General features: G+C 49.7%; 1 protein-coding gene across 3 annotated transcripts in view; it reads right to left on the bottom strand.

Moving 5' to 3' along the window:
* The window catches only part of IGDCC3 (immunoglobulin superfamily DCC subclass member 3), a 226,012-nt gene that overhangs the window by 55,848 nt on the left and 145,915 nt on the right, over positions 1–24,249 (bottom strand). For all 3 annotated transcript variants that reach the window (XM_075896898.1, XM_075896899.1, XM_075896900.1), the window contains exon 7: positions 9,202–9,367. In XM_075896898.1, the coding sequence (XP_075753013.1) occupies positions 9,202–9,367 (166 nt within the window). The remainder of the gene's footprint in view (positions 1–9,201; positions 9,368–24,249) is intronic.

Here is a 24,249-nt window from a genome sequence, read left to right as displayed (position 1 = left end):
GGACGCAGTTCAGTCTGGGACAGGCACATGGCAGGAAAAGTTCCAGGCTAGTTTTCCCTTGTTTAGTTGGGGTGGGGGAGGGCAGAAAGGGAAGGGGAAACAGAACACAATAATCTCAAAACCGAAACCCCAAACTGATTCCTTTCCCCCCGAAGGAACAAACAGGCAGAGATACACCCCTTTGCCTCAAGAGGCAATAGGATTCTAGGGTAGGGCGTCCAATTCTGAGCCCCCTGTTAACGAAAAGGATGTGGATGCATTAGGGAGAGTCCAGAGGGCAGCAAAAATGATTAGGGGGCTGGAGCACATGACTTATGAGGAGGGGGCAAGCGGCTTGCATGCACTGATATACGTGGGGAGCTGGCTTGAAAGCTGGCTTCCCGTGTACCGGCGCCCACCTTCTTCCCTTGCTGCCTCTGATACAGAGGCAGTAAGGGGGGGATGCGTGTAGTCAATAAGACCAGGCTTATCAGTTTATCGGGTATCCACCCACACTTTGACAACTCTAATTGTGACCTCGGACACAAACAGCGTTGCTCTTTTGGGATTACACGCCTCATTTTCACAGGCAGTCCAACCTTCCCTTCTGTGGTCAGCTGTGTTCCTGACCGATCTGGAGACATGGCTCCTTTAAAGGGCACCTCAGGGCCTGAGAGGGGCAATCTACTCAACATGGGCAAAACACACATGAAAGGAGCAAGGAAGCAGGAGGAATGGTTGAACAGTTTGGCATGATGCTGGAGGCAGGTATGTCATGCAAGGCATGCTACCTTCCCAGTGCTGGCTTGGATCTGAACCACGTGTGGTCGGGCTACATCTCTGAGAGGGCTGTCGGGAAACTTTCATCAGGGGAATGCTGGAGGAGCACAGAGCAAGGGACTGGATAGGAACTGTAGGATATCACCTCACACCCTGCCCCCCGCTCCAGTTCTCCCTGTTACCCACTATGGGCTCGGCTAGGCATTTCTTTATTTTCCAGACACAGATCAATTCTTGATCTGAATGATACCTAGGAGTGTGGCAAAAACAATGCAATAGCTACCCTCTTATAGGCTACGTCTACATTGCATCCCTCTTGCGCAAAAGCCTATGCAAATGAAGCGCAGATTAGCATATTGCCATGCTTCATTTGCATAATTAATTAGGGGGGATTTTTGCACAAGAGGCTTTTGCGCAAGAGCCGTTCTTCCTCATTTTTTCAAAAAGAACGGCTCTTGTGCAAAAATGGAGCCTCATTAATTATGCAAATGAAGCATGGCAATATGCTAATCCATGCTTCATTTGCATAGGCTTTTGCGCAAGAGGGATGCAATGTAGATGTAGCCAAAGAGTCTCTGTCTGAACTGTCTCATGCTAGGAAAATGACTGTATTTACAGGCACACAAGCAGCAGGTGTAAGTCCCACTTCTGTCGGCCTGGGCATTTAGCCTGCAATCATCATTCTGGTATCTCAGACATCCAGGACACTGAGTATCAGGGAATTGGTAGAGCAAATAATAACTGCCAGTCAACTACTGAACTGCTTTAGATTTACTGTGGGGCATCAACACAATCAGTATCCTTCTTCTGCAGGGCCTGGATTAATTCTCGTGGGCAAATCTCACTGCACCAGTGGGATTGTGGGTTTTCTCGTTGGGTATGTCTACACTGCATTCCTTTTTCAAGAGAGGAATGCAAATGAAGAGAAAAGAAATTGCAAATGAAGCGCGGATTTGAATTTCCCACGCTTCATTTGCATAATCGCGTCCAGGCACTATTTTGAAATACCCTATTTCGAAAAAAGAAATGCCATCTAGACATGGTTATTTCGAAAGAAAACCCTTCTTGAGAAATTACGCTTAAACCTGATTTTATAAGGAATAAGGGAAATTTCGAAAGAAGGGGTGTCTTTCGAAATAACCGCGTCTAGATAGCATTTCTTTTTTGAAATAGGGCATTTCAAAATAGCGTCCGGACGCGATTATGCAAATGAAGCGTGGGAAATTCAAATCTGCACTTCATTTGCAATTTCGTTCCTCTGCATTCCTCTCTCGAAGGAGGAACGCAGTGTAGACATACCCTTTGACTGTACTATGGGTAATATGTGTGTAACCACCACTTGGCAGATTTGAATCTGAAACCTCTGGAGTTTAGGGCAGGAGCTTCTACAGCTTGAGCTATAAAGCCAGCTGGTTCTCAGCTTAGGCTGTAGAGCTCCCTTGTTCTTATCTCTCACTGTAAGTGGTCTAAGTGCCACTCCATGGGATGGGTACCTTATCTAGTGCACCACTGGAGAAGCCCCCCTTATCCATCTTGCATCACAAGGGTGCCAAGGTGGGGCTCGAACCCTCGACCTGTGGCTCCGATGGCAGGTACCTACGTGTGTGGGTTACACGTGCAGTGGTGGTAGTTATGGCACAGTAGTCAAGGAGCAGAAATAACACCAGACCTATGCAACTAGACAACACAGTGAGACCTGCAAGGCCCTTACGCACAAGGGGAGCTCCCAGAAACATCTGCAAGGCCACCTCATTGTCTTCCTTCAAATCTCTCCTGAAGACTCCTCTGCCTTTGTGTCTACAAACAACTTCACCCTGGCTAGGCAGATGGGGTGCTATGAAAACTGCTTCCTTGCTGACCAGGATCATCACGGTTTCCTTGTGCTTCCCCACCATCAGGCTGTCACATCCACCTGCTGTGTCTTGTCTCATATTGACGTTGCAAGCTCTTTGGGCCAGGGACCTGTTTCTGCTACATGTGCGGGCAGCATATACCACAGCTAGGCCTTGGTTAGTGATTAGTCTCCTAGTCCTCTACCACGGAACAAGAAATAAATACATTGATAACTGTTATTAATCATAACACTGTCTCCCAGTTTGAAAGCAAATTTCAATCACCTTCATCATCAACAACAACTTAGGACCAAATCTATGAACTGACATTTGCCTTCGGCGAGTATTAAGTCACTGGAACGGAACAGTTGCTAGTCACGCGTATTAGCTCTCATAAGCATTAGGCACTCAGATGTTTGCAGGAGAGGACAAACAGAGTCAGAAACATAGGGAACGTCTACACAGCACAGTTATTCCGAAATAACAATACGAGCATCTACACAGCAATTCTATTATTTCGAAATAAATTGGAAATAATGGGCAGCTAATTTTGACTTCTGTAAACCTCATTCCACGAGGAATAACTCCTCTTCCGAGGTAGCTACTTTGGAGTAATTACTCCCCAGTGCCTCCTGGGGCTCTAAGTAGAGGGAGTGTGTCCAGATTAAGGAAACCTCGGACTCATTTTGAGGCTTCCCTGCAGTGTAGACGTGCTATTTCAAAATAAGCTAGTTCAGAGTATTTCTTCCGGAATCGCTTACTTCGAAATAAGGGTGCAATGTAGATGTACCCGTAGACAAACTGAAATTTGCTTTCAAACCGGGAGATCCATTCACAGAAATTATTCCCCACTTTCTGTGCTCTGTAGTGATACCCATGAAGTGCTCGCATTGGTGGTGACAGATTTGTAACAACGGTTTCAAGAGGGGAAATCCCTGCGGTTGGACTTCTTTAAAATCTTTGTTAGAGTCTGATGCAGGACCAAAGGAGTTTGACTGGGGAAGTTTTCCTGGCTGCTGCAACTTACTGTTCTTGTAGGCGGCTGCATAACAACAGCTCAAATGGAGGCCAGACAGCAGAAGGGCAAAGGGAGAGAATACAGGCTCTTTGTGAGCCGATGCATTCCTCTGACAGAGCTCCTTTTCTGAACGGCCTCCAGCACTTGGTATGTTTACCCGTCATTCTAGCTGTGTCAGTTTCAGGAGCGTGGTTGTTCACGTGGTACATCTGGAAATCAATTAACGCACAACGTGACTTTGGATTATTTATTCTTTTTTCCAAAAAACCCCTTTGGGGGCATTCAGACCTTTATAGCCATATTAAGGCAGAGTTTTAATCCAAATGAATTTTCCAGGAAACGGGGTAATCTAATTAAATAGCTTAAAGTGCAGTTTAGTAGCTTCATTACCATTAGATTGTAGATCCATCATTACATGGGCAAATATTTTCTGAGTGCAAGTGACTGATAAAGCCAAAGGCCTGATTGTAAATGCACTTTGCCTGGAACTAAGCAGGTTACAGTACTTAGCTCTGCACCCAAGAACATGCTGAAAAAGGTCCTTGCAGGGAAACAAACGATTGCCATCTTTACTCCGGTTCATCCTTTGCCCCAGCACTCAGCTGCTCCGTCAATCCGCTCGCAATTGCATTTCTCGGATCAGTGGCTTTGGAAATTCCCTCAGGCGGGTCCTGTTCTTTGCATCTCCCAGAGTTGCATGCTCATGTCAGCCACACTGATTCCAAAAGAGGTGGCTCTCTCCAAAGACTGGAGTTTCTCCAAGCACTGGGTACTAACCGAAGCAAAATGCAGGACTATGTAGCACTTTAAAGACTAACAAGATGGTTTATTAGATGATGAGCTTTCGTGGGCTAGACCCACTTCCTCAGATCAAACCGTCTTCCTCAGGTGGAGAGGAAGGATGCTCTCGTGGGGAAGGCGCTGGGCTAGAAGAAGAACTGGATTCACTGTCCAGAGTCTCTTAGGCAAACCCTTAGCCTATTTCTCCACTGCAATCAGAGGCATGATCTCAGCAGGTGTAGGCATCTATGAGTTCACTTTGGTCTACACAGCTCAACTAACAACAGCAGGGACCCTGCAGCCACCAGCCTAGCTGTGTGTGAGCCTGCCCAGAGTCCCAAATGGGCTAGGACAGCCGTGCTGATCCGGCTTCACGGCTGTGGCTACTCACGCCAGCTAGATCAAAGGGAGCTCAGTTATGTCTCCACATGTTGTAGATACTAAGGATCTAAGGGTATGTCTAGACTGCTTCCCTGTGTCAGCAGAAGGATGCAAATTAGGCAGGTCGACATTGCAAATGAGGCAGGGATTTAAATATCCCGTGCGTAATTTCCATAAAAATGGCCACTGCGTTTTGTTGACTCAGCACTTTGTCAGCAAAAAGTGGCAATCTAGAGGGGATCTGTTGAAAAACCCTTTTTCAACAGATCCCTTATGTCTCTGCAAGGAGGTTTACAGGCACTATCAAAAAGGCTTTCTTTCTCGACAGATCCCCCTCTAGACTGCCACTTTTTGTCGGCAAAACGTGGCGGCCATTTTTATGCAAATTAGGCGCAGGATAGTTAAATCCCTGACTCATTTGCAATGTTGACCTGCCTAATCTGCATCCCTCTGCCAACAGAGGGATGCAGTCTAGACATACCCTAAGAGTGAAGCTGTTTAAATGGGTAACCAGTCCGGTTCCCAGTGAGCTGTCCGCCACCCTGTGCTGCTGCCTCTGATACAGCATGGAGTGGCAGGCAGGAGCTGGCACACACAAGGAGCAGGCTTAAAAGATGGTTCCCAGTGTGCACCGGCCCCCAGGGAGCTGGCTGCCACCCTGCGTGTAACTGTGGAACCGCTGGGATTCTAAGCAGTTATACAGTTAGTCAATTACACGCATTTTAACATCACTAGTAGATACCCCTCTAGCTGCAGTGTAGACGTAACCTTAGTTTCTCTGAAAAAAAGTTGGGAGCCACGGTGGATAATCAGCAGACCATGAGTTCCCCAGGCTGTGGCTCCAAGAGCTAATGCGATCCTGGGCTGCATACATAGGGGAGTCTCAAGTAGTAAAGAGGTGATTGTACCTATGTATTTGGCACTATTGTGTTCAGTTCTGGTGCCCATCATTAAAGGAGGATGTTGGTAAATTGCAGCCAGTTCAGAGCAGAGCCACCAATACAAGGAAGGGATTAGAAAACCTCCCTCATAGTGACAGATTTAAGCAGCTCAATCTCCTTATCTTAACAAAGGGCAGGGGGAGGGGTGACTTGATTGCAGTCTGCAAGTATGTACAGGAGGAACCAATATTCGATAACGGGTTCTTCAGTCTAGCAAAGAAAGTCTAACGCAGTCCAGTGGGCGGAGGCTGAAGCCAGAAAAGTTCTGAATAGAAATAAGGCACAATTTTTTAATGGTGAGACTAATTCACCCGTGGAATAATTTAATTCCTCACTGACTTTTTTTTTTTAAATTAGCCTAGCTGTTCCTCTAAAAAATCTGCCCTCGGACTTATTCGGGGGAAGTGCTGTGGCCCGTGTTCTACTGGAAGTCAGAGAATGGTCCCTTCCGGCTTTGGAATCTATGGAGCCCTGTGCCTCAGTTCTGTGATCTGTAAAATGGGGATAACATTACTTCCTTTCTTCCATTCCCTGGCTAGTTCAGATTTGAAATTTTCTAGCCCCAGCCATGCAGGGCCAGCCCCTGCCCTCCTGAGCTGGCCTAAGCTGCCACATGGGAAACACACCATGTCTCTTCCTGAGACACCAAACCACCCAGTGGAAAAAGCAACAGCTTTGCCTAAAAAACCTGAGCTGCTTCTATGCACCATGCAGATTCTGGGGCAGCCAAGGAGGGAGGGTCTGCTTCTCACTTTCCAAGTTCATTGGTAATTTCCCCTGGCTGATTATACCCCCCCCCCCCCCGCCTATGAGAAAGCTCTGAAAAACAAAAACATTGCTTCCCCAGGACGTAGGCACAAATGCCACCATTGCATTCTCCTGATGGACAAAACTGAAAGAAGAGAATTTTCTCAGCCAATATTGTGTTCATTGGATTCCTGCATACAGCGAATACAGGTAAGCCTTCTATCACACCAGGGACCATAAAGCTCTGCTGATAATTTTAGTGTACGGCATAACAACTGTTATTTCACAGGACGCTGTCCCATGATATTTCCATAGAAACTTATAATTTTCACACTGGGTGCATCCTGCCATATGATTTCTGCAACACAAACAACTGTGTTTTAGCACGGAAATGCAGTTATTTAGTGCTTGTGGAAAACACTATTCCTCGGGGAAATAAAAGGCCCAAATGTAGTGAAAATCTGCTACCGAGCCAATATTACCTCAAACGGGTTCCCACATGAACATTTGAACTTGGATAGGAAGGGGAAGATGGAAGTGTGGTTGTATTCTGGGAACTGACTGGCTGTATCTACACTGGGCCACTTATTCCGGAAAATCAGCCGCTTTTCTGGAATAAGCTGCGAGCTGTCTACACTGGCCCTTGAATTTCCGGAAAAGCAACGATGCTCTACTGTACAAAATCAGCTGCTATTCCAGAAAAACTATTCTGCTCCCGCTCGGGCATAAGTCCTTATTCCGGAACACTGTTCCAGAAAAGGGCCAGTGTAGACAGCCCAGTAGGCTTTTCCGGAAAAAAGCCCCGATCGCGAAAATGGCGATCGGGGCTCTTTTCCGGAAAAGCACGTCTACATTGGCCACAGACGCTTTTCCGGAAAAAGGGCTTTTCCGGAAAAGCAGCCTGCCAATGTAGATGCTCCTTTTCTGGAAAAACTGAAAACGGAATAGTATTCCGTTTTAAGCATTTCCGGAAATTCATGCCAGTGTAGACACAGCCCTCGTGTAAAAAGAGCTTTTACTGGACCAACTTTGCTTGATGAAAGAGATGAGCTTTCCAGTTGCTCAGAGTTCTTCAGAGCTGCTCTCAGTGTGTATTCAGAGTAACCTTTGCTTACTTCAATGATTGTTTTTTTTCTCCCATAAGCTCTGCAGAACAAATGGAAATATTGGTATTGGGGTACATTAAAGCTAAAGAACAGCACAGAACGCTGAGAGCCAGGACTGACAGCCAACAAACTTTATGGGACAATGGGAAACTTGGCCACATCCATGATAAGTGGACATCTGGCTAAGTAAAATTATGCCGGACCAGAGAGTGCTGGACGAGAGAGGTTCATCCTGTAGTTACACCCATGCCATCTCCCCAAAGGCAACAACACTGCAAAAGTGCAGTTGAAGCCAGAATCTGAGATGAACAGAGTTGCAAAGAAGTCACCGAGAACAGCAGTTGGCCTACAGCATCGTGTTTATGGTAATTACACACAAGCCAAGAACCCAAGCTGGGTCTCAGATCTTTACTGGGTTTGCAGGCCGGGTGGTAATAAAAACATCTTTTTATTAGTGAACGGAGCAAACCAGGGGTCGGAATCACAGAGATGCAGCAAACATGGAAACTCCCCGAAGCAAGTTCCGTAATGTCTTTTTTTTCCAGACTGGACACCATGTTTATACTGTACTTTAAAAGCGGGTTCTCTTATGCTGTGAGCTGTGCAATTATTTAAGCTAAGACGGTTTTTACTCTGAAGAGTTTGACAAAGTGTAGAAACTTCCCCCCAACTGGAGCCCTGATCGTCACTAATAAAGGTCCTCAGTTCCGCTTCCTCTGGTAAGGCAAAACAGAGAGTCTTTTGCTACAAATGCCCCCTTGTTCGGGGAGCACGTGTGAAAGTGCCCCATGTCTGCTCCAGCCTCACGCTGTGCTAGAACTTTTGCTCTCCAAAGCGACCAAGAAGCAGGAATGGAAGTGTCTTGAAAATACTCATTTATCTAACGACCAGCAGCACGGAGGCATTTTAGGACACAGATATGCCAATGCACAGTAGGGACGTACAATCCTGGTTAATCAGTTAACCAGTTAAATGTTAGGTTAACCTAGTGTTGAACCGGTTAACAGATTAAGCAGGATCCCAGGTGGGGGACAGCTCCATCGCAGCTGGAGCAACCGCCAACCGGCAGGGCTCCCATTCCCAGCCTCGCGCAGGGCTGGCTGCCGGCGCCCAGGTACCAGCTGCACGGGGTGAGCTGGCCCCGGCGGTTCTGTTCCCGTGTAACTAGGGAACCGATTACCCCTTCATATCCCTAGTGCACAGGATAAATATGGTCAGCATCTGTCCCCAAAAGTCACTGCAAAAGCTTGTCATTCACTATTACTCACGGAGACTTCCACCACCTCAGTTAAAAAGGAAGGGATTATGCTTTCACAACAAAGTAGCCTCAACAACCTGCTCTTCAAAAGGGAACGGGCAGGTGAAAATAATTTGCCCTGCTGCCCGTATTGATCCTGAGTCTGTATCTAAATAATCCGACAGCACACTTCCCAAAAACGATTAGCGGTTGGTGAAATTCCCGACACATAAGATTTCTGCTCCTCACACCAATGTAATATATTGAATTCAATAGCATTACTCCTGATTTACACCCGTGCAATATCAGACTCCGACTATATGTTTCCCGTCAACACTGACCTTTCAGTCGTTCCTACACCCAACTCAACAAGATGGAAATCCGTAGCCAGCTGACTTACCTGTTGTTGTTCTTCAGTTTGATGTGACCAGTAGGTTCTAGGATCTGCCCGTTCTTCAGCCAGGTGACCTGAGGGGGCGGCTCTCCCTGGGCCAGGCAGGTGAAGATGGCAGTCGTCCCGACAGGTCTGGAAATGGACTGAGGATGCTGCACGAACTCTGCAGGGGCTGTGAAGGGAAGGAAATTAAAGCATGAGGAGCACTGTCAGGAGCCAGCGATGGCCCTGGCACTGAGCCGGTTTTAATCACTCGGTGTAAAACAACCCGAGTCTGTTTTGTGAGCGTGGCGAAGGCTGGCAAAAGAAAACCATCCAGCTCATCAGATCCATGATTGTAACCAACTAAAGAACGGAGCTGGGCTGGTTAATCAAGGAGAGGGGATTTTCAGTAACGAGACAGAATGAGGAGCAATAGACTTAAGTTGCAATGGGGGGGGGGAGATCCTAAGCTATTAGGAAAAACACTTTCCCTAGGAGGGTGGGGAAGCACTGGGTTGGGTTCCCTAGGGAAGTGGTGGAATCTCCATCTTTAGAGGCTTTTAAGTCCCAGTTTGACAAAGCCCTGGCTGGGATGATTTAGTTGGGGTTGGTCCTGCTTGGGCAAGGGGCTGAACTCGATGACTCCAGACGTCTCTTCCAACCCTAGGTTTCTGTGATTCTATGAACTGGAGGAGCTACTGGTGCCAGCAGGTCTAGCTACTTAAAAACACAATGTCCCCTTCCTGCCCTTTAAGGGACCTGGACACTTGTTTGTTTCCTCAGAGGCTCCCCTGAACCAGAAGGCCCTGGCTGTTTACCATGCTCTGCGTTAATTGTTGTAATACGCTGCGACCAGGTGCCTGTGGTGACGGCTCTTTGCAAACAAATCCTGCACATTCGGAAGAAAGTGCTGGGGCTTTGTTGATCCAAATGAATTCCAGCCCAGGGGTGAAATGCAAAAGCTGGAATAGCCCCCGAGTTATCAACATGTGCTGGGGATCGTTCCGTCTTTCTCCTTGTCACTCACTTTGTACATGGCATGAAATAAGCTCCGGGGAAAGTTGCCCAACCAGCAGCCTTGCAGACCCATTTGAAAGTGTGTGTCCCAAAATATAGTGTGTTTCTAAGGACAGCTTTTCAGGGCCACTGTCACATCCTTCCACACACTATGGATTGAACCTCTCTAGTCCGGCACTGTCAGGTCTGGCAACATCTGTGGTCTGGCATGATTTTAGTTAGCTGGATAGCCACTTCTCTTGGGTGTGGCCAAGTTTCCCAAGTCCCTTAAAGTTTGTTTACAGCCACCAGTGCTGGCTCTCAGTGTTCTGTGCCTTTCTTTAGCTCTAATTTACCCCTAACAGTCTTCTTGCAGCCCAGTGAGCAGTGGAAGGGTTGGCAATGCTGCTAGACAATATCGACCTCCCATGGTCCAACAAATTCTCTGGTCAAGTCCCAAGGGTGCCGGACTAGAGCGGTTCAACCTGAAGTCTCCCACCCCCTCCCGCCAGCCAGGAATGGCAAATTATTCCATTTCGGTCGGCTGAGGGCAATAGAGGCCATCGCCCAGCCCTTTGGAATGGCACTCGCCTCTCTCTCAGGACTGACCGACCCACGTTCAACTGCTGTTCACATGGAACCCTTCTCCACTATCTCACGACAGTCTAGCCCCAGCGATCTAGCCCTATTAGTAGGTGAACAACCCAACGTTTGGTGAATTCTGCTTCATAATGATAGGAAGAGCCGACATCGAAGGATCAAAAAGCGATATCGCTATGAACGCTTGGCCGCCACAAGCCAGTTATCTCTGTGGTAACTTTTCTAACACCTCCTTCTTAAAACCCAAAAAGTCAGAAGGATCATGAGGCCTTGCTTTCCTGGTCTGTATTCATATTGGAAATCAAGATCAAGCGAGCTTTTGCCTTTCTGCTCCACGGGAGGTTTCTGTCCTCCCTGAGCTCGCCGTAGGACACCTGCATTACAATTTGACAGGTGTACCGCCCCAGTCAAACTCCCCACCTGATACTTGCACTAGGTGCTTGGGGCTAGACGTGATAGCTCCCCCCACCCCCGTGCCTCACCGGGTAAGTGAAAACACAAGAAGCCATATCTTTGCACTCTAGATTAATGTTTTGCAAAGAGTGTTCAGATGCTCAAGCGCAAAATAGAACGATTATTCTCTCTCTCTAAACACTCAAGCTCTTCAGCTGTAGAGATGACTGGAAATTGCAGTATACGTGCACATACAGTTCAAATGAGCTGCATCCGTTTCCATCTGCCTGGCTGTGGAGTGGTCTGGAGATCTCTCCATCAGGCAGGGTTAGTGATCAGCAATGCTTCAGTCAGAGAGACAAGAGTGATGAGTGTTTCCGGCAGCACCATTCCAAAGATTCTTATTTCGTACGGCAGCAATGCCTACACACGCCAGCCTGGGGCCCAGATTTCTCAGCGGCAGAAGCCAGAATGGTTCGAATTGCAGCTCGGCTCACCAAAGTCACAAGCATTTCTTACTTTTCATAGGGTTCTAACAGGAAATGCTTCCCCTCTCGCCCCATGCGGCTCAGATGAGACTTAAAATCATTTATCAGACGAGAGCAATATCCTGGCATCCAGAATGCGGCCCCTGAAATGCATGCTTGAATAGCCGAGTTTATACACTGCAGTTACACTTCAAAAGGCAGAGCTGTAAAATCCTCCGTATTGCTGCTAAGATCCAAATCCAATTGCAACCTGCAGCAGTGACGAGGAAGACAGACAGACAACAGGGTTGTGACCTGGGGCAGGGGAGTGCAGAGGGTTTGGATGGTGACCTGGGGGAGGGAGTTGGGGTGCGGGAGGGGAGGTGCCAGAGGCAGGATCTGGCTGGGAGGCAATTCCCTAATGTATAGCCCTAAGTCAGAACATGATTTGCGGACAGGAAATATTTTTGACTAAAGAAAGGATATTTAGCGAGGGACGCGCACTACACAGGCATTTTCCAAGCAGAAGCTCAGTGGGTACTGCCATGAAAGCTCCACGTCTCCCTTTCTTGCCACATTTACCTCACCACACTTCCAGAGATGTGGGGGACAAACATCTTTCCTAAGATTAGTCAGCCAAGGTGAAATTCGCCCTATGTACAGAGACATAGCCCAAGGTCAATGATCCAATGCAAAGTGCTCCACTTAGGAAGGAGCAATCCGTGTCACACATAGCGTATGTCTACCCTACAGTGTTATTTCGAAATATCTAATTTCGAAATAGTTAATTCGAAATAGCTTATTTCGAAATAACAGGTCTACACACAAAGTGCATTTTGAAGCAGCATTTTTCTATTTTGAAATAGCGCGTCCACACTGAGTGGACATTGAATCGCACTTAAGGCTGGTTGGAACCAGTTCCAGCAGGACATCAGGTCAGAAGGTACCTTGTGTCCAGGGCAGCCAGCAGGGCACCCTGGGAAGAGCTGGAGGCCCCCTATTTCGAAATAAGCATCTACACAGCGCTTATTTCAAAATAACAATTTCAAAATTGGCGCTATTCCTCGTGGAATGAGGTTTACCAATTTCGAAATAAGCCCTCCGCTATTTCAAATTAATTTCGAAATAACGGAATGGCTGTGTAGACGCTAGGAAAGTTATTCTGAAATAACTGTTGTTATTTCAAAATAACTACACTGTGCAGACATACCCATACAGAATGGGAAGCAACTGTCTAGGAAGGAGTACTACAGAAACGGATTCAGGGGTCAGAGCGAACCACAAGTTAAACATGAGTCAACAATGTGACACTGTTGCAAACACATCAAACATGATTCTGGGCTGCATTCACAGGAGTGCTGTAAGCAAGACACGAGAAGTCATTCTTCCGCTCTACTCTGCGCTGATTAGGCCTCAGTTGGAGTGTTGTGTCCAGTTCTTGGCACCGCATTTCAAGAAAGATGTGGAGAAATTGGAGAGGGTCCAGAGAAGAGCAACAGAAATGATTAAAGGTCTAGAGAACATGAGCTCTGAGGGAAGACAAAGAACTGGGCTTGTTTAGCTGAGAAAAGAGAAGAATGAGAGGGGACATGATAGCGGTTTTCAAATATCTAAAAGGGTGTTATAAGGAGGAGGGAGAAAAATTGATCTCTTTGGCCTCTGAGGATAGGACAAGAAACAAAGGGCTTAAATTGCTGCAAGGGAGGTTTAGGCTGGACATTAGAAAAACTCGCTAAATGCCAGGGTGGTTAAGCAGTGGGATAAATTGCATGGGGCGGAGGGGCGTGGACTCTCCATCACTGGAGATATTTAAGAGCAGGTTAAACAGACACCTGTCAGGGATGATCTAGACCAGGGGTGGGCAATAATTTTTGGTGGGGGGGGGGGGCACTCCAAGATTTTAGTAAGTGGTCAAGGGCCGCAATTTTCTGTAGAGAAGGTGCAAGGTCTAAGATGGAGGCAGGGTACAGAAGAGTGCACAGGGTAAGGGACTAGGGTGCAGGAGATGGTGTGGGGTCTGTGAGGGAGTTTGGGTGCAGGCGAGGATTCTGGCCTGGGGGAGGAGTGTAGACAGGGGTACATGGTCTGGGAGGGAGTTGTGACCTGGGGCAGGGGATGCGGAGGGTTTGGATGGTGACCTGGGGCAGGGAGTTGGGGTGCGGGAGGGGTAGGGGTGCCAGAGGCAGGCTCTGGCTGGGAGGTGCTTACATAAGTGTCTCCTGGCCAGCAGCCCTGCAGCACTCCCACGACAGGCTGGGCTCCCTACCTGTTGCAGCTCCAGATCACTTAGAGCTGCAGGCTATTCCCGCCATGTGGCTTTCAGCTCCCAATGGGGGGAAGAGGCTTGCGATGTCCCCATCCCCCAGGCCAAACTCTCAGCTCCTATTGGCTGGTTGTTTCCAGCCAATAGGAGCTGAGAAATTGGCTGGAGTCAATTGGCCAGAGTCAACTCCTATTGGCCAGTTGTTTCTGGCCAATAGGAGCTGAGGATTGGGCTGGAGGAAGGGAGATTACACAAAGTCTCCCCCTGCCTTCAGAGCCGAGAGCAGCATGTACTGTGCTTTAAACCTGCCCACGGCAGCTGTGTGCCTACGGATCCCACGGGCCAGATCTGGTGGCTTCACAGGCCAGATCCAGCCCCCAGGCCGTATTTTGCCCAGCTCTGATCTAGACAGTGCTTGGTCCTGCCATGAGGGCAGGAGACTAGACTTGACCTCTCCAGGTCCCTTCCAGTTCTATGATCCTCTAAGATCTTGTCCACACTGAGTTATTCTGGAATAGCTACTGAACTTTAAATTCACACCCGTTCTTAGTCCAAACTAACATTCAAGTGCCGACGAGACCTCATGACTTGCACAGAAGCCTTAAGTCTCACACAGCTGTCATGCCGGCCCTCTGCACTGGCCTGAATTTCACCCACATGAACAAAATCTCTCTCTGGGCAGAGAACTGTCATCGTGGGACAATCTGGACTTCCATTGGCTTTGGCTGTTACTGCATTGCAGTGATTTCCATTGTTATTACCCAGGGCTGAAAGTAAGCAGGCATGCTCCGGCGCACACCTCCAGCAACAGCTAGCTGAGCTGCGGCAAAAGCCGACAGGGAGCTATTTAAAGAGCTGGTAGGAAGCCAGGTTGAGATAGGACAGTACCTATAAGCAGTGCTTCTTTTGTTTAAAAAAAAAAAAAGGTGCTGGTATTCCAGGGGAAAAAGTTGTTGAGGTCTGATTGGAGGTGCCGGTACTGCGTCTGGAGGTGCCGGTACTGCGTACTGGGCAGTACCATTACAAAAAAAGCACCTGCCTGTAAGAAATTTCAGTTACTTTTACCCATTACCTGGCTTCTGTAGCACCCTCCGCCCACCTCACAGCACCCACAGGATTGCAAATGAGATCCCCTGCAAGGCTTGATTGTCAGGGAATTGTGTATGCGCACACGAACGTACGTGTGGAGTCACAACATTGTCACCGCAACATCAGAGACTGGTTTGCAGCCTGGCTGAAAGATCCCACCACAAGGGACGCATTTCTCCCCTCTGCCCTGCAGCCTGCCCGGAAGAAAGGTCACGGGCCTTTTTTGTGACTTTCCACCCACCCACTCCCCTTTCCAATCAAATTCTGACAGCGGGACCCATCGCTGTAACATCGGTTGGGGGCTACTCGTGGGGAGTTGCTCAGATTCTAAGGGGGTGGTATGAAAAGCTGATTGGGTAGCTAGATGCGGGGCTATTTGCTCTCTACTTTAAACGCTTTATAATAGAGTTTAAAGAGAAGCTAGATAATTTCATGGAGGGTAGGTCCATAAAAGGCTATTAGCCAGGGGATAAAATGGTGTCCTTGGCCTCTGTTTGTCAGAGGCTGGAGAGGGATGGCAGGAGACAAATCGCTTGATCATTGTCTTCGGTCCACCCTCTCTGGGGCACCTGGTACTGGCCACTGTCGGCAGACAGGCTACTGGGCTAGATGGACCTTTGGTCTGACCCAGTACGGCCGTTCTTATGTTCTTATGTACTGATGCAGATGGAAACAGTTTCCGGGCCCTGTACAGATCAGGTCCTTCCCTGCGTAGCGAGCAGGGTGCTAATTAGTGCGCAGCCTCAGGTGAAATGGCTGCTGTGACACTTCTGATGTACCCTCATGCAGGTGACAGCACGGCAGGGGGCAAAGAACTCTAGCGGGGGGGGGAACCTGATTCAGGAGCAGTCTTTTAAAAGTAGATCATTGCCAGTTATTTAGTGGGGGGAGGGCAGAAGGCGCCCGCTGCACAGCTGTTGGGAAAATAATTTGTTCAAGGGCCATGGTTCCATGCAAATTGCAAACGCAGGAGAGAAATTATTTCCACCCGATGCTGCAAACAGACTTGAGGCCTCCGTGCAAAACGCAGGAAGGAGAGAAGGGAAATAATTCTGCCGACAGAGGTGGGCATAGGAACACTGTGCCACCTGCGGCCACAGAAAACATAACGAGACTATCCGTGAGGTGAAAATCTCAGTGGTTTGTTCCCTTGAAAGTCTGACCACACGTGGCCATAAGTCGCCCTTCCCGGTGAGGGAAAAACAAAAACCGTAAGCAGGGTCGGATTCTCCTCTTAGCCAGTAAATCCCGTGCACCAAAGTCGCTCCATTTTCTGCACTGGCCCTGCTTCCAAACGACCCCAGCTTGCCTGAGGGGGGGAGCCACACCTTTGTGTGCACATTTGACATTTGTTAGGGAATTGGCGGGGGGCTAGAAAACGCCAAGCCCCACTCTTTTCACCATCAAAGTTGAACCAGAAAGCGGCATCGTTACTGCCGCTTCAAGGCCAAAGCAAAGTGAAAGGTCTTGCCGCTAAAGAGCAACGGCATAAAGACTGCAAGCCATGAGAGCGTCGATACAAAAAAACCCCCGACAAGTAGAGGGCCTACGCCTCCGAAAAGCCCCCCTCTTTCATTTTTTTATAATCAAAGAGAAGTGGAGCACGGTAGATTTGACTTAGGCGAGCAGTAGGGGGTGTTCCACTAACGGAGTTCATTGTCAGGCGCGTTTGTCAGGAGCTGGGGACGAATAATGAACCTAATCTTGGCAACCTAACGGCCATGTATTCCTGAAACCTCCTGCTGAAACGTCCCTGGATTCCAATCAATGAGTTTTCTCTCTTTCCCCCACCCTGCGACTTTTTCACCTCCCTAGATCCAGTTAATTTATAAATTAAATTAAAATGGAGGCGGATTTGCAGCGAGTGGTCTCTTTGTATTGCTTAAGTGGTGTGCAGTCAGAGCAGGACATGGTGGGGCCCCAGTTTTCAAACGATGCCTGGGCCTCCCCTACCTTCCGTGTGAGTGCAAGTTTGCAAGCGCAGTTCTTTTGTAAGTAGTTCCATGTCTGACTGCTCTGACAGGAGCCTGTAGATCAAAGGTGGGGAACTTAAGGCCCCGGGGCCGGATGTGGCCCCTGGCTTGTCTGGATCCGGCCCCCAAGGCTCAGGGCTCTCCCCCCTCAGCACTGGGGAGCCCACGCTGGCACTCCAGCCCCACACCTCCCCTTACCCCCACAGCTCCCCCCACGGGGCTGAAGGATCTATACCAGCTCCTCGCTGTGGGAGGAGGAGCCCTGAACCTCACAGACGGGAGTCAGGCATACGGTCCAGGGCCTCTGCCTGCTGGAGGAGGAAGCAGCCCCACATGCTGCTGCTTCCCCTGCCCCCAGCTGGCACAGCAAAGTGCTGCCTGGAGGCTTCTGCCCACAAACTCTACTAGCCAGGGCCCCCCCAGGCTCTGGTGTGTGAGGGAAGGTGGGGAGCGTCTTTCTCCTCAGTCAGGGGCCGTGTCAGTGAGATGGGTTTTTTTCTTCTCACTTGTGTGGCCCCCGGCTGATTTTTCGATGAATCAACAGTCGCCCGTCCCCTAAACGGTTCCCCACCCCCTCCCCCATATATCCTTTTGCCCTCAGCGGTGCAGGTGCCGGAAAAGATGCCAAATGAGGACACAGACATCGCCCTGCCACCTGGCTGTCTGCCTTTGCTGCCCCTGCCCAAAACCTGAACCCTCTCGCCGTTCCAGGGAAAGCATATTTTACACAGGGAACGAGCCATGCGGCAGAACGCGGCTGGAGCCACTTTCTCTTCCCATTCGCTCTCATTAGCCGGTGTCAAGAGGGAGCAATTGGGACACTGTTGTATTTTACTCCAGGGTAGCCAAATGTACAGCTGTGTCCACTGGCCCTGAGCCAGGGACGCGCTTCGCCATTCAGAACGCCAGCCCCTTGGATGCAAACCGTCCCCGCTTGGCTTCCTGCTCTCGGCTGCTTCCCTGAACAAAACCAGAGCTAACTCCCAGCGCCTGGCTTCACTCGCTTACACTCTCCAGAGAAAGAACCAGGTTTGACACACCTGTCGGCAACCTCTCCCCCCCCTCCTCCCGTCTCCCTATTGCCTCTGCCTGAGTGAACCCCTGAGACCAATTCCCGCCTCGGGATGGCCAGGTGCCCCATCCCTCCTGTGAAAGAGCCCTGCCCGGCCGGTCTAATCGTAACCTCCGGCCTGCAGCCGAATTCTAGGCCTTCCACAGGGAAAGGCAGGGGGTGGAGCTGAGGTGGCAGAGAGCAGCGACCCTGAGGCGTTTTGCTTGCATCGGCCACGCCAGACCAGGCAGAAAGCTGCTGGGGGAAAGCACAGAGTCACTGCGCTGCCCAGTTACTGCCGGCCACTAGCAGCAGTGGGATGAGGGACAGGACGGGAAGCTTTGGCCGGGAAAGATTCTGGGTGTGGGCAGCCAAGAGTGGGCAAAGCAACACTCCGCCCTGGCCCCAGAGAGGTGCGTTTGCCTCCTCTCCCCACACAGCGCAGCCCAGAATCCAGGGCATGGCAGAGATAGCAGCTCTGCTAAGCGCTAGCTACACTGATAGAGGCTGGGAAGCTAAAGCGCGATCAGAGGACTGTTTGGAGGCAGGTGCGGTCAGATCCACGGGCCAGTAACTCTCTATTCATCTCAGCCAGAGCTACAGCAGCCAGGCAAAACCAGCAGAGGGGCACGGGCTCAGGTGGAGGAGGGTCTGGGAGTGGCTGAGGGGACAGGGCATTCACCTAGGGAGCTGCTGGGTTCAAGTCCCAGGAGCAGCCAGAAAACCAACACTAGATGCCCCAGAAGTCAAACCAGCTCCCACATGGGGAAGGCAGGATGGAGCAGTTACTGCAGCCAGTTGTTAATACCGGCGCCCTGTATGTCTCAAGCAGCAGGGCTGTTGCTTTGCTGTACGGTGGTTGCCCCAGCCTATGTCCGGGGAAGAGCCAATAGAAGTGACAGGGAAGGAATTGCTGCCTTGTTTAGGATTTAGCACTTCGTGCTGTTCTAGGACTCCTGCCTGGGGGAGCTCCAACCGCCCAAGAAAGCACAGAGGATTGTTTTGTCCCATCCACGCCTGGTTTCTTCCTTCGATGAAGGGCGCTTCCCCCAGTCGTTAACCTGTTCCCACTTGACAGCGGCTGAGCGTCCTTCTCTCTTTGCAGGGCTCTGGAGGAAGGGGGCATGTGCAACACTCCGCGTGTTCCTGCTCTCCGTCCCCACGCCAGCTTCCTTCTGGTCCAGGTTCCCCGTCCCCTCTGCCATTCATTCTTGATGGAGCCTCTTGGGGATGCTTATTTCGCACTGAGCAGAAGTTCACTCGCCCCAAGCCCTCCACCTTAGCATGGCAAAAGGCCCGAATGGGGAGAAACTCATTGCACCCAGCACCACAGCTATATTGAAGGTGGCAACAGCAAACCTGTGGTGATGAGGCCTGGACACACCTGATTGTTGTTTGTGACGTGCAGCAACTGGCTGGAAAGCTTGATGACCCAGGATACTACGAGAGGCAGGGAAGCAATCACACGGTTTTCACGACGATTTAAAGTATGACATATGCATCACACAGCAATGAAGCTTAATGCCTTCTTCAGAAATGTTCAAACAAATGCACTAATAGGGAGGAATGCAAAGGGTGAACAGGTTACCCAGTAAACACGTGCCTTACTCGCATTCTTTCCAGGGCTAGCAGTTAACCAGTAGGGGTCCTGGCCTGGCCTGGCCTGGCCTGGCGGAAGCAGCCTCCACACGCTATGTGGTGTAATGGGCCCTGCCCGGCCAGGCTGGAGCAGCTCCCCCACCTGTGTCCCCCCAAATGTGGTGGAGCAGCCCCCAGCCTATGCTGTTGTGACCAATCTTCTGGAGTTTGATTCAGCATGTCTAGGGCTATGTCTAGACTACGCCGAAGTTCCGAAAGACAATATGCAAATTCTGCGGGAACTTGCACATCTTCTTCCGATCTCACTTTCGAAAGTGGAGCTTTCAAAAGTGAAAGTAGTATGGACAAGGTTTTTTTGGCATCCCCCTCCCTTTTCTTTTGAAAAGCCGCTCTTCCTCAAGAAATGTTTACGCAGAACTTCGGCGTAGTCTAGACGAGCCCTAGTTAAGACTCAGAAAACTTAACTCAGAGGGTGTCCCCATTGGTGTCCAGTACTCCCGCTTTTGCGAGGAGTAAGGGAAGCCAATGGGAACATTTACTCCCATTGACCTCCCGCTGTGGGGACACCGCTCTGGGAGGGGGGTCAGGGCAAGGGCTTAGGGTGCAGGAGGGAGTACAGGAAACTGGCTCCAGGAGGAGGATAGGGGTCAGTGTGCAGCTTCCCGCTGGGTGGCACTTATCGCCAGCAGCTCCCAGTTGGCAGCACAGAGAGGCTGGGCCAGGCTCCCTGCCTGCCCCGGCCACTCTGCCCCAGAAGGTGCCAACACACCCTGTTGCCCTGGGGGTGGGGAACATGTGGCTCTGTGCACTGCCCCTCTCTGCTGGCACCACCTCCATCAGTTCGCATTGGCCACAGTTCCCCGCTCCTGGCCAATGGGAGCCACAGGTGGGGAAGGGGTTTGCAGGCAGGAGCAACATGCTGAAACTTCTCCTCCCCTGCTCTGCCACACACACATGGTCTGCGGGGCCACACTGGTCATTTTCTGTAATGGGCCAGCGGCATGGGGCCGGGCCAGGACAGGCATCATGCTGATCACGATTGACTGGGAGACTCCCCAGGATCGACCAGTCAATCGCGATCGACTGGTTGGTGACCACTGGTCTAGGTATACTAGACTAACGGTGGCGAGATGGACTAGATGACCTCTTGAGGTCCCTTCCAGCCCTATTTCTATGATTCCATACTAATGGGACTTGGGCTGAGACACCGCTCCCCCCCGCCCCCCCCATTCATTTCAGGCCCAACAGCCATAACATGGTTAACAGTTATAACAGCCTATTTGCCTAGGCAGGCTTTGAATTATGGATCTAGAGTAGCCATGTGTGTGGCCATTTTATGTATCTACACACTGACCTGAGCACCCATAATGCAGGATTTAGACATCTCACTAGGGGGAAAAACTGGAAAATTTGGTCCAGAGTTTTAATATCAGAACAGAGGCTGAACTTCAGAAGCCCACATGAGGAAGAATGGTGGGAAACGGCACCATCACTGGGCAAAACATGACTCGTGCCTTTTAGGAAAGACGAGCTAATAATCCAAAGTAAAATTCTGCTTCCTCTGAACACAGAGGCTGAGAATCTGTATGGAGATTGACACCGCAGGTGTTGTCTCCGACACCGGAAAGGAGAAATGGGGCTGACTGTCTGCAACTTCGGGGGAGTTTGAAAAGCCAAACCCTGATCTGAAATTTGCACATGTCCCTTTGTCAGTGGAGCTGATCCAATAGCTGGTGAAGTCAATGCAAATCTTTTCATGATGAAATTGTGAACCCATTTTTATGGAATTAATTTACAGAGTAAATGGTAGGAGCTCTTTAGGTGGGGCAAACAACACCGGCAATGCAAATGCCAAAAACGCCAACACAAAACATGGCGACTGCAGCACATCCGGGAATTAATTCTAAGCTGGAACCTGACCTTGCCTCTCCCCTGCTAATGAAATCAACAGAACTGCTCACACGAGTGTACGGGCGGCCGAAGCTACTGTACAAAAGGACAAAGCCCATTTCTGAAAGCGGAGAACAGAGATATCAGGCGCTGATTGTCAAAAAGGGCCTTCTAAAATGTGTTCTCAAGATGGACAGCCGTTTGCGAGATAGGATCTCATTTTTCTCCATAGCTTTCACGAGGCCAATGAAGCATGGAGTGGGAACACTGGTGACCATCTGGCCATTCAGAGCCCATCAGTTTGTTATGACATCAAACACATAATAAAGCACAATAGATGGTAGACGAGATAAAGAAAGAGAGGGCTTTGATTCATTTTCTTTACAGCCACTGACACCCCCGCTTCTCCCACCCATCCCATACGAACCCCCTCCCTTCTGTAGTTAGACACAGGCTGCTCGTCCCAGCCCCTCGCACGATTTTCACTTGCAACACGCCACAACATGATAGTCAAATGTCTGTATTGGGCTCCCAGAACAAAATGGAAACTTTCCCGTGCAGGGTCTTAACAAAGGAGAGCAAAGCACTCGAAAGGGACAAGGAAAGGCAGCGAGAGACAGACAGAAAGAGTCTCAGACCCGAACCTTTGAAAGCGGGAGACGTCCCAGGCGGATAAGAAGATGGCATTAGACAGAGAATCTAAAAGGGAGATTGTAATGAGAAAGATAATTATCACTGAAACAGAAGAAGTGTTCAAACAGAGAGTGAGGACATCAAATGGGAAGATCTCAGCCCAGATTTTCATTAAGATCTTTGGGAGGCTGCATTACTTAGGGTATGTCTAGGCTACATGCCTCTGCCGACAGAGGCGTGTAAATTAGACTACCCGACATAGTCAATGAAGCGGGGATTTAAATATCCCCCGCCTCATTAAAATAAAAATGGCCGCCGCGCTGTGCTGGCTCAGCTGATCGTCGGCACAGCGCGGCAGTCAAGATGCAGCTCGGTCGACAGGGAACGCCTTTGTCAACCGCTCCTAAGGCGTTTCCTGTCAACCAAGCCGCCACTTGACGATCAGCTGAGCCGGCACAGCGCGGCGGCCATTTTTATTTTAATGAAGCTGGGGGATATTTAAATCCCTGCTTCATTGACTATGTCAGGCAGTCTAATTTACATCCCTCTGTCGGCAGAGGCATGTTGTCTAGACATACCCTTAGTGACTGAAGGTTCATAATGCGAGTCAGGACTCCTGGGTCCAATTCCCAACTTTTCCCCTGACTTTTTGCACGACACAAGGCAAATCACAGCAGCCTCCTTTTGTTTCCAGTTGCCCACCGATGAAAGATGGACAAGCATGCCCTCGTCGCAGGGTACTGCATCGGTGAATTGATTTATGCCTGGAAAGCATGCTGAGAGACTCATGGGTAGTATTATTTGTTAGCACTGGAATATCGCGCTTTGGGCACCCGGGCATTGTTTTGGGGGCCCAACACAGCAGCAGCCTGCCTTCCAAATCATTACGAACTTTGCTTCCTTGGTATTGGGCTTTCCCCTTCCACGGGGCAATTTGCACCTTTGAGAACTCGATGGAGAGACCGACTGTGTCGGCTTTGTCACTGATTGGAGGCGATTTCTTCTGAGTTATGTCTGAACAACAATCACTTGCAGCTTGCAGCAGGGAAACCCAGACCGAACAGAGCTCAACTAAAGCAAAAGATGCTGGCAAAGGGAGGGTACAACCCTGGTGCCAATGGATATTTTGCCATTGGCTCCCACAGGGGAAGGATTCAGCTCTTGGAAAGAGACTAAACTCTAGGTCGAATGACCCAGGCTGCACCTGTGAATTCCAAACAGTTCCCAACGTGCCAAGAAGAGCTGGATACTCCTGCTGTGTCTGCATAGCCAGCTCCTCCTCGTCATAGACCCTTTTGATCGTCTAGTTCTCAATGTACAAGCCTTTGCTCCATCCCCAGGAGGCTGGCCCCGGTGGCTGCGACAGCACTTCCACTAGAAACCGAGGAACCGATCCTCCTCGAAGTAGACTCGTGTCAATCAAGTGTAGCCCCCATAGCAATCAGTAGAGCAACTCTGGATTTGGAGCAGCATCTCTGAAATCGGAACCGGAACCCATGTCTTCAAAGCTGTGATTTTAAACCCTGCCTCTTTGTAATTAGATCTGCTACGCTAGAGTTCCTCCCCCCTTCTGCTGTAGCCGAAGAGGAGGCAGTCAGCAATCTGGAAAGCTTTTCTTTTTTGCAACTTTCATGAAATGCCGTCAACTAGCTGCATTCTTTTGAAACTTCCCTTTTCTGCTCCCCATGTTTGGTTCAATAGCCTCTGCCCCGTAGATCCTCTCAGAAAAGATCTCCTACCAGATGTCTCATCCTTTTAAATTGCTTCCCTTCCACTCCCCCACTCCACCCCAGTCTTTAGACTGTGTAGCTGCGTCTGGCTGCATTCCAGTCAGTCCCTCATTTAGCGCTCCAAAACCTGAACCGGTCTGACTCCCGCTCTGAATTATGAGCAGCACTTTTATTCAGCACCTTTAACTTTCAAGCCGAATGGGGAGCATCCCTTGTGTCTGTCGCGGAGCGTGCCAGCGGAGGAAAAACATCCCACCACGAAAGCTGAGCTTACAGCCATGCTCCGTTATTTTGTGCTACGGAAGGAAATGCTTAATGCCGGGGTTCCCTAACTTTTCCACTCGTGGGGCCACATCTTATTAGGGAGATTGAGGCGTAACCCCCTTCC

This window comes from Pelodiscus sinensis, chromosome 14 (genome assembly GCF_049634645.1).
Source record: "Pelodiscus sinensis isolate JC-2024 chromosome 14, ASM4963464v1, whole genome shotgun sequence".
Classification (NCBI taxonomy): domain Eukaryota; kingdom Metazoa; phylum Chordata; order Testudines; family Trionychidae; genus Pelodiscus; species Pelodiscus sinensis.
The sequence above is the reverse complement of the archived record's forward strand: the minus strand, read 5'-3'. Positions and strand labels throughout refer to the sequence as shown.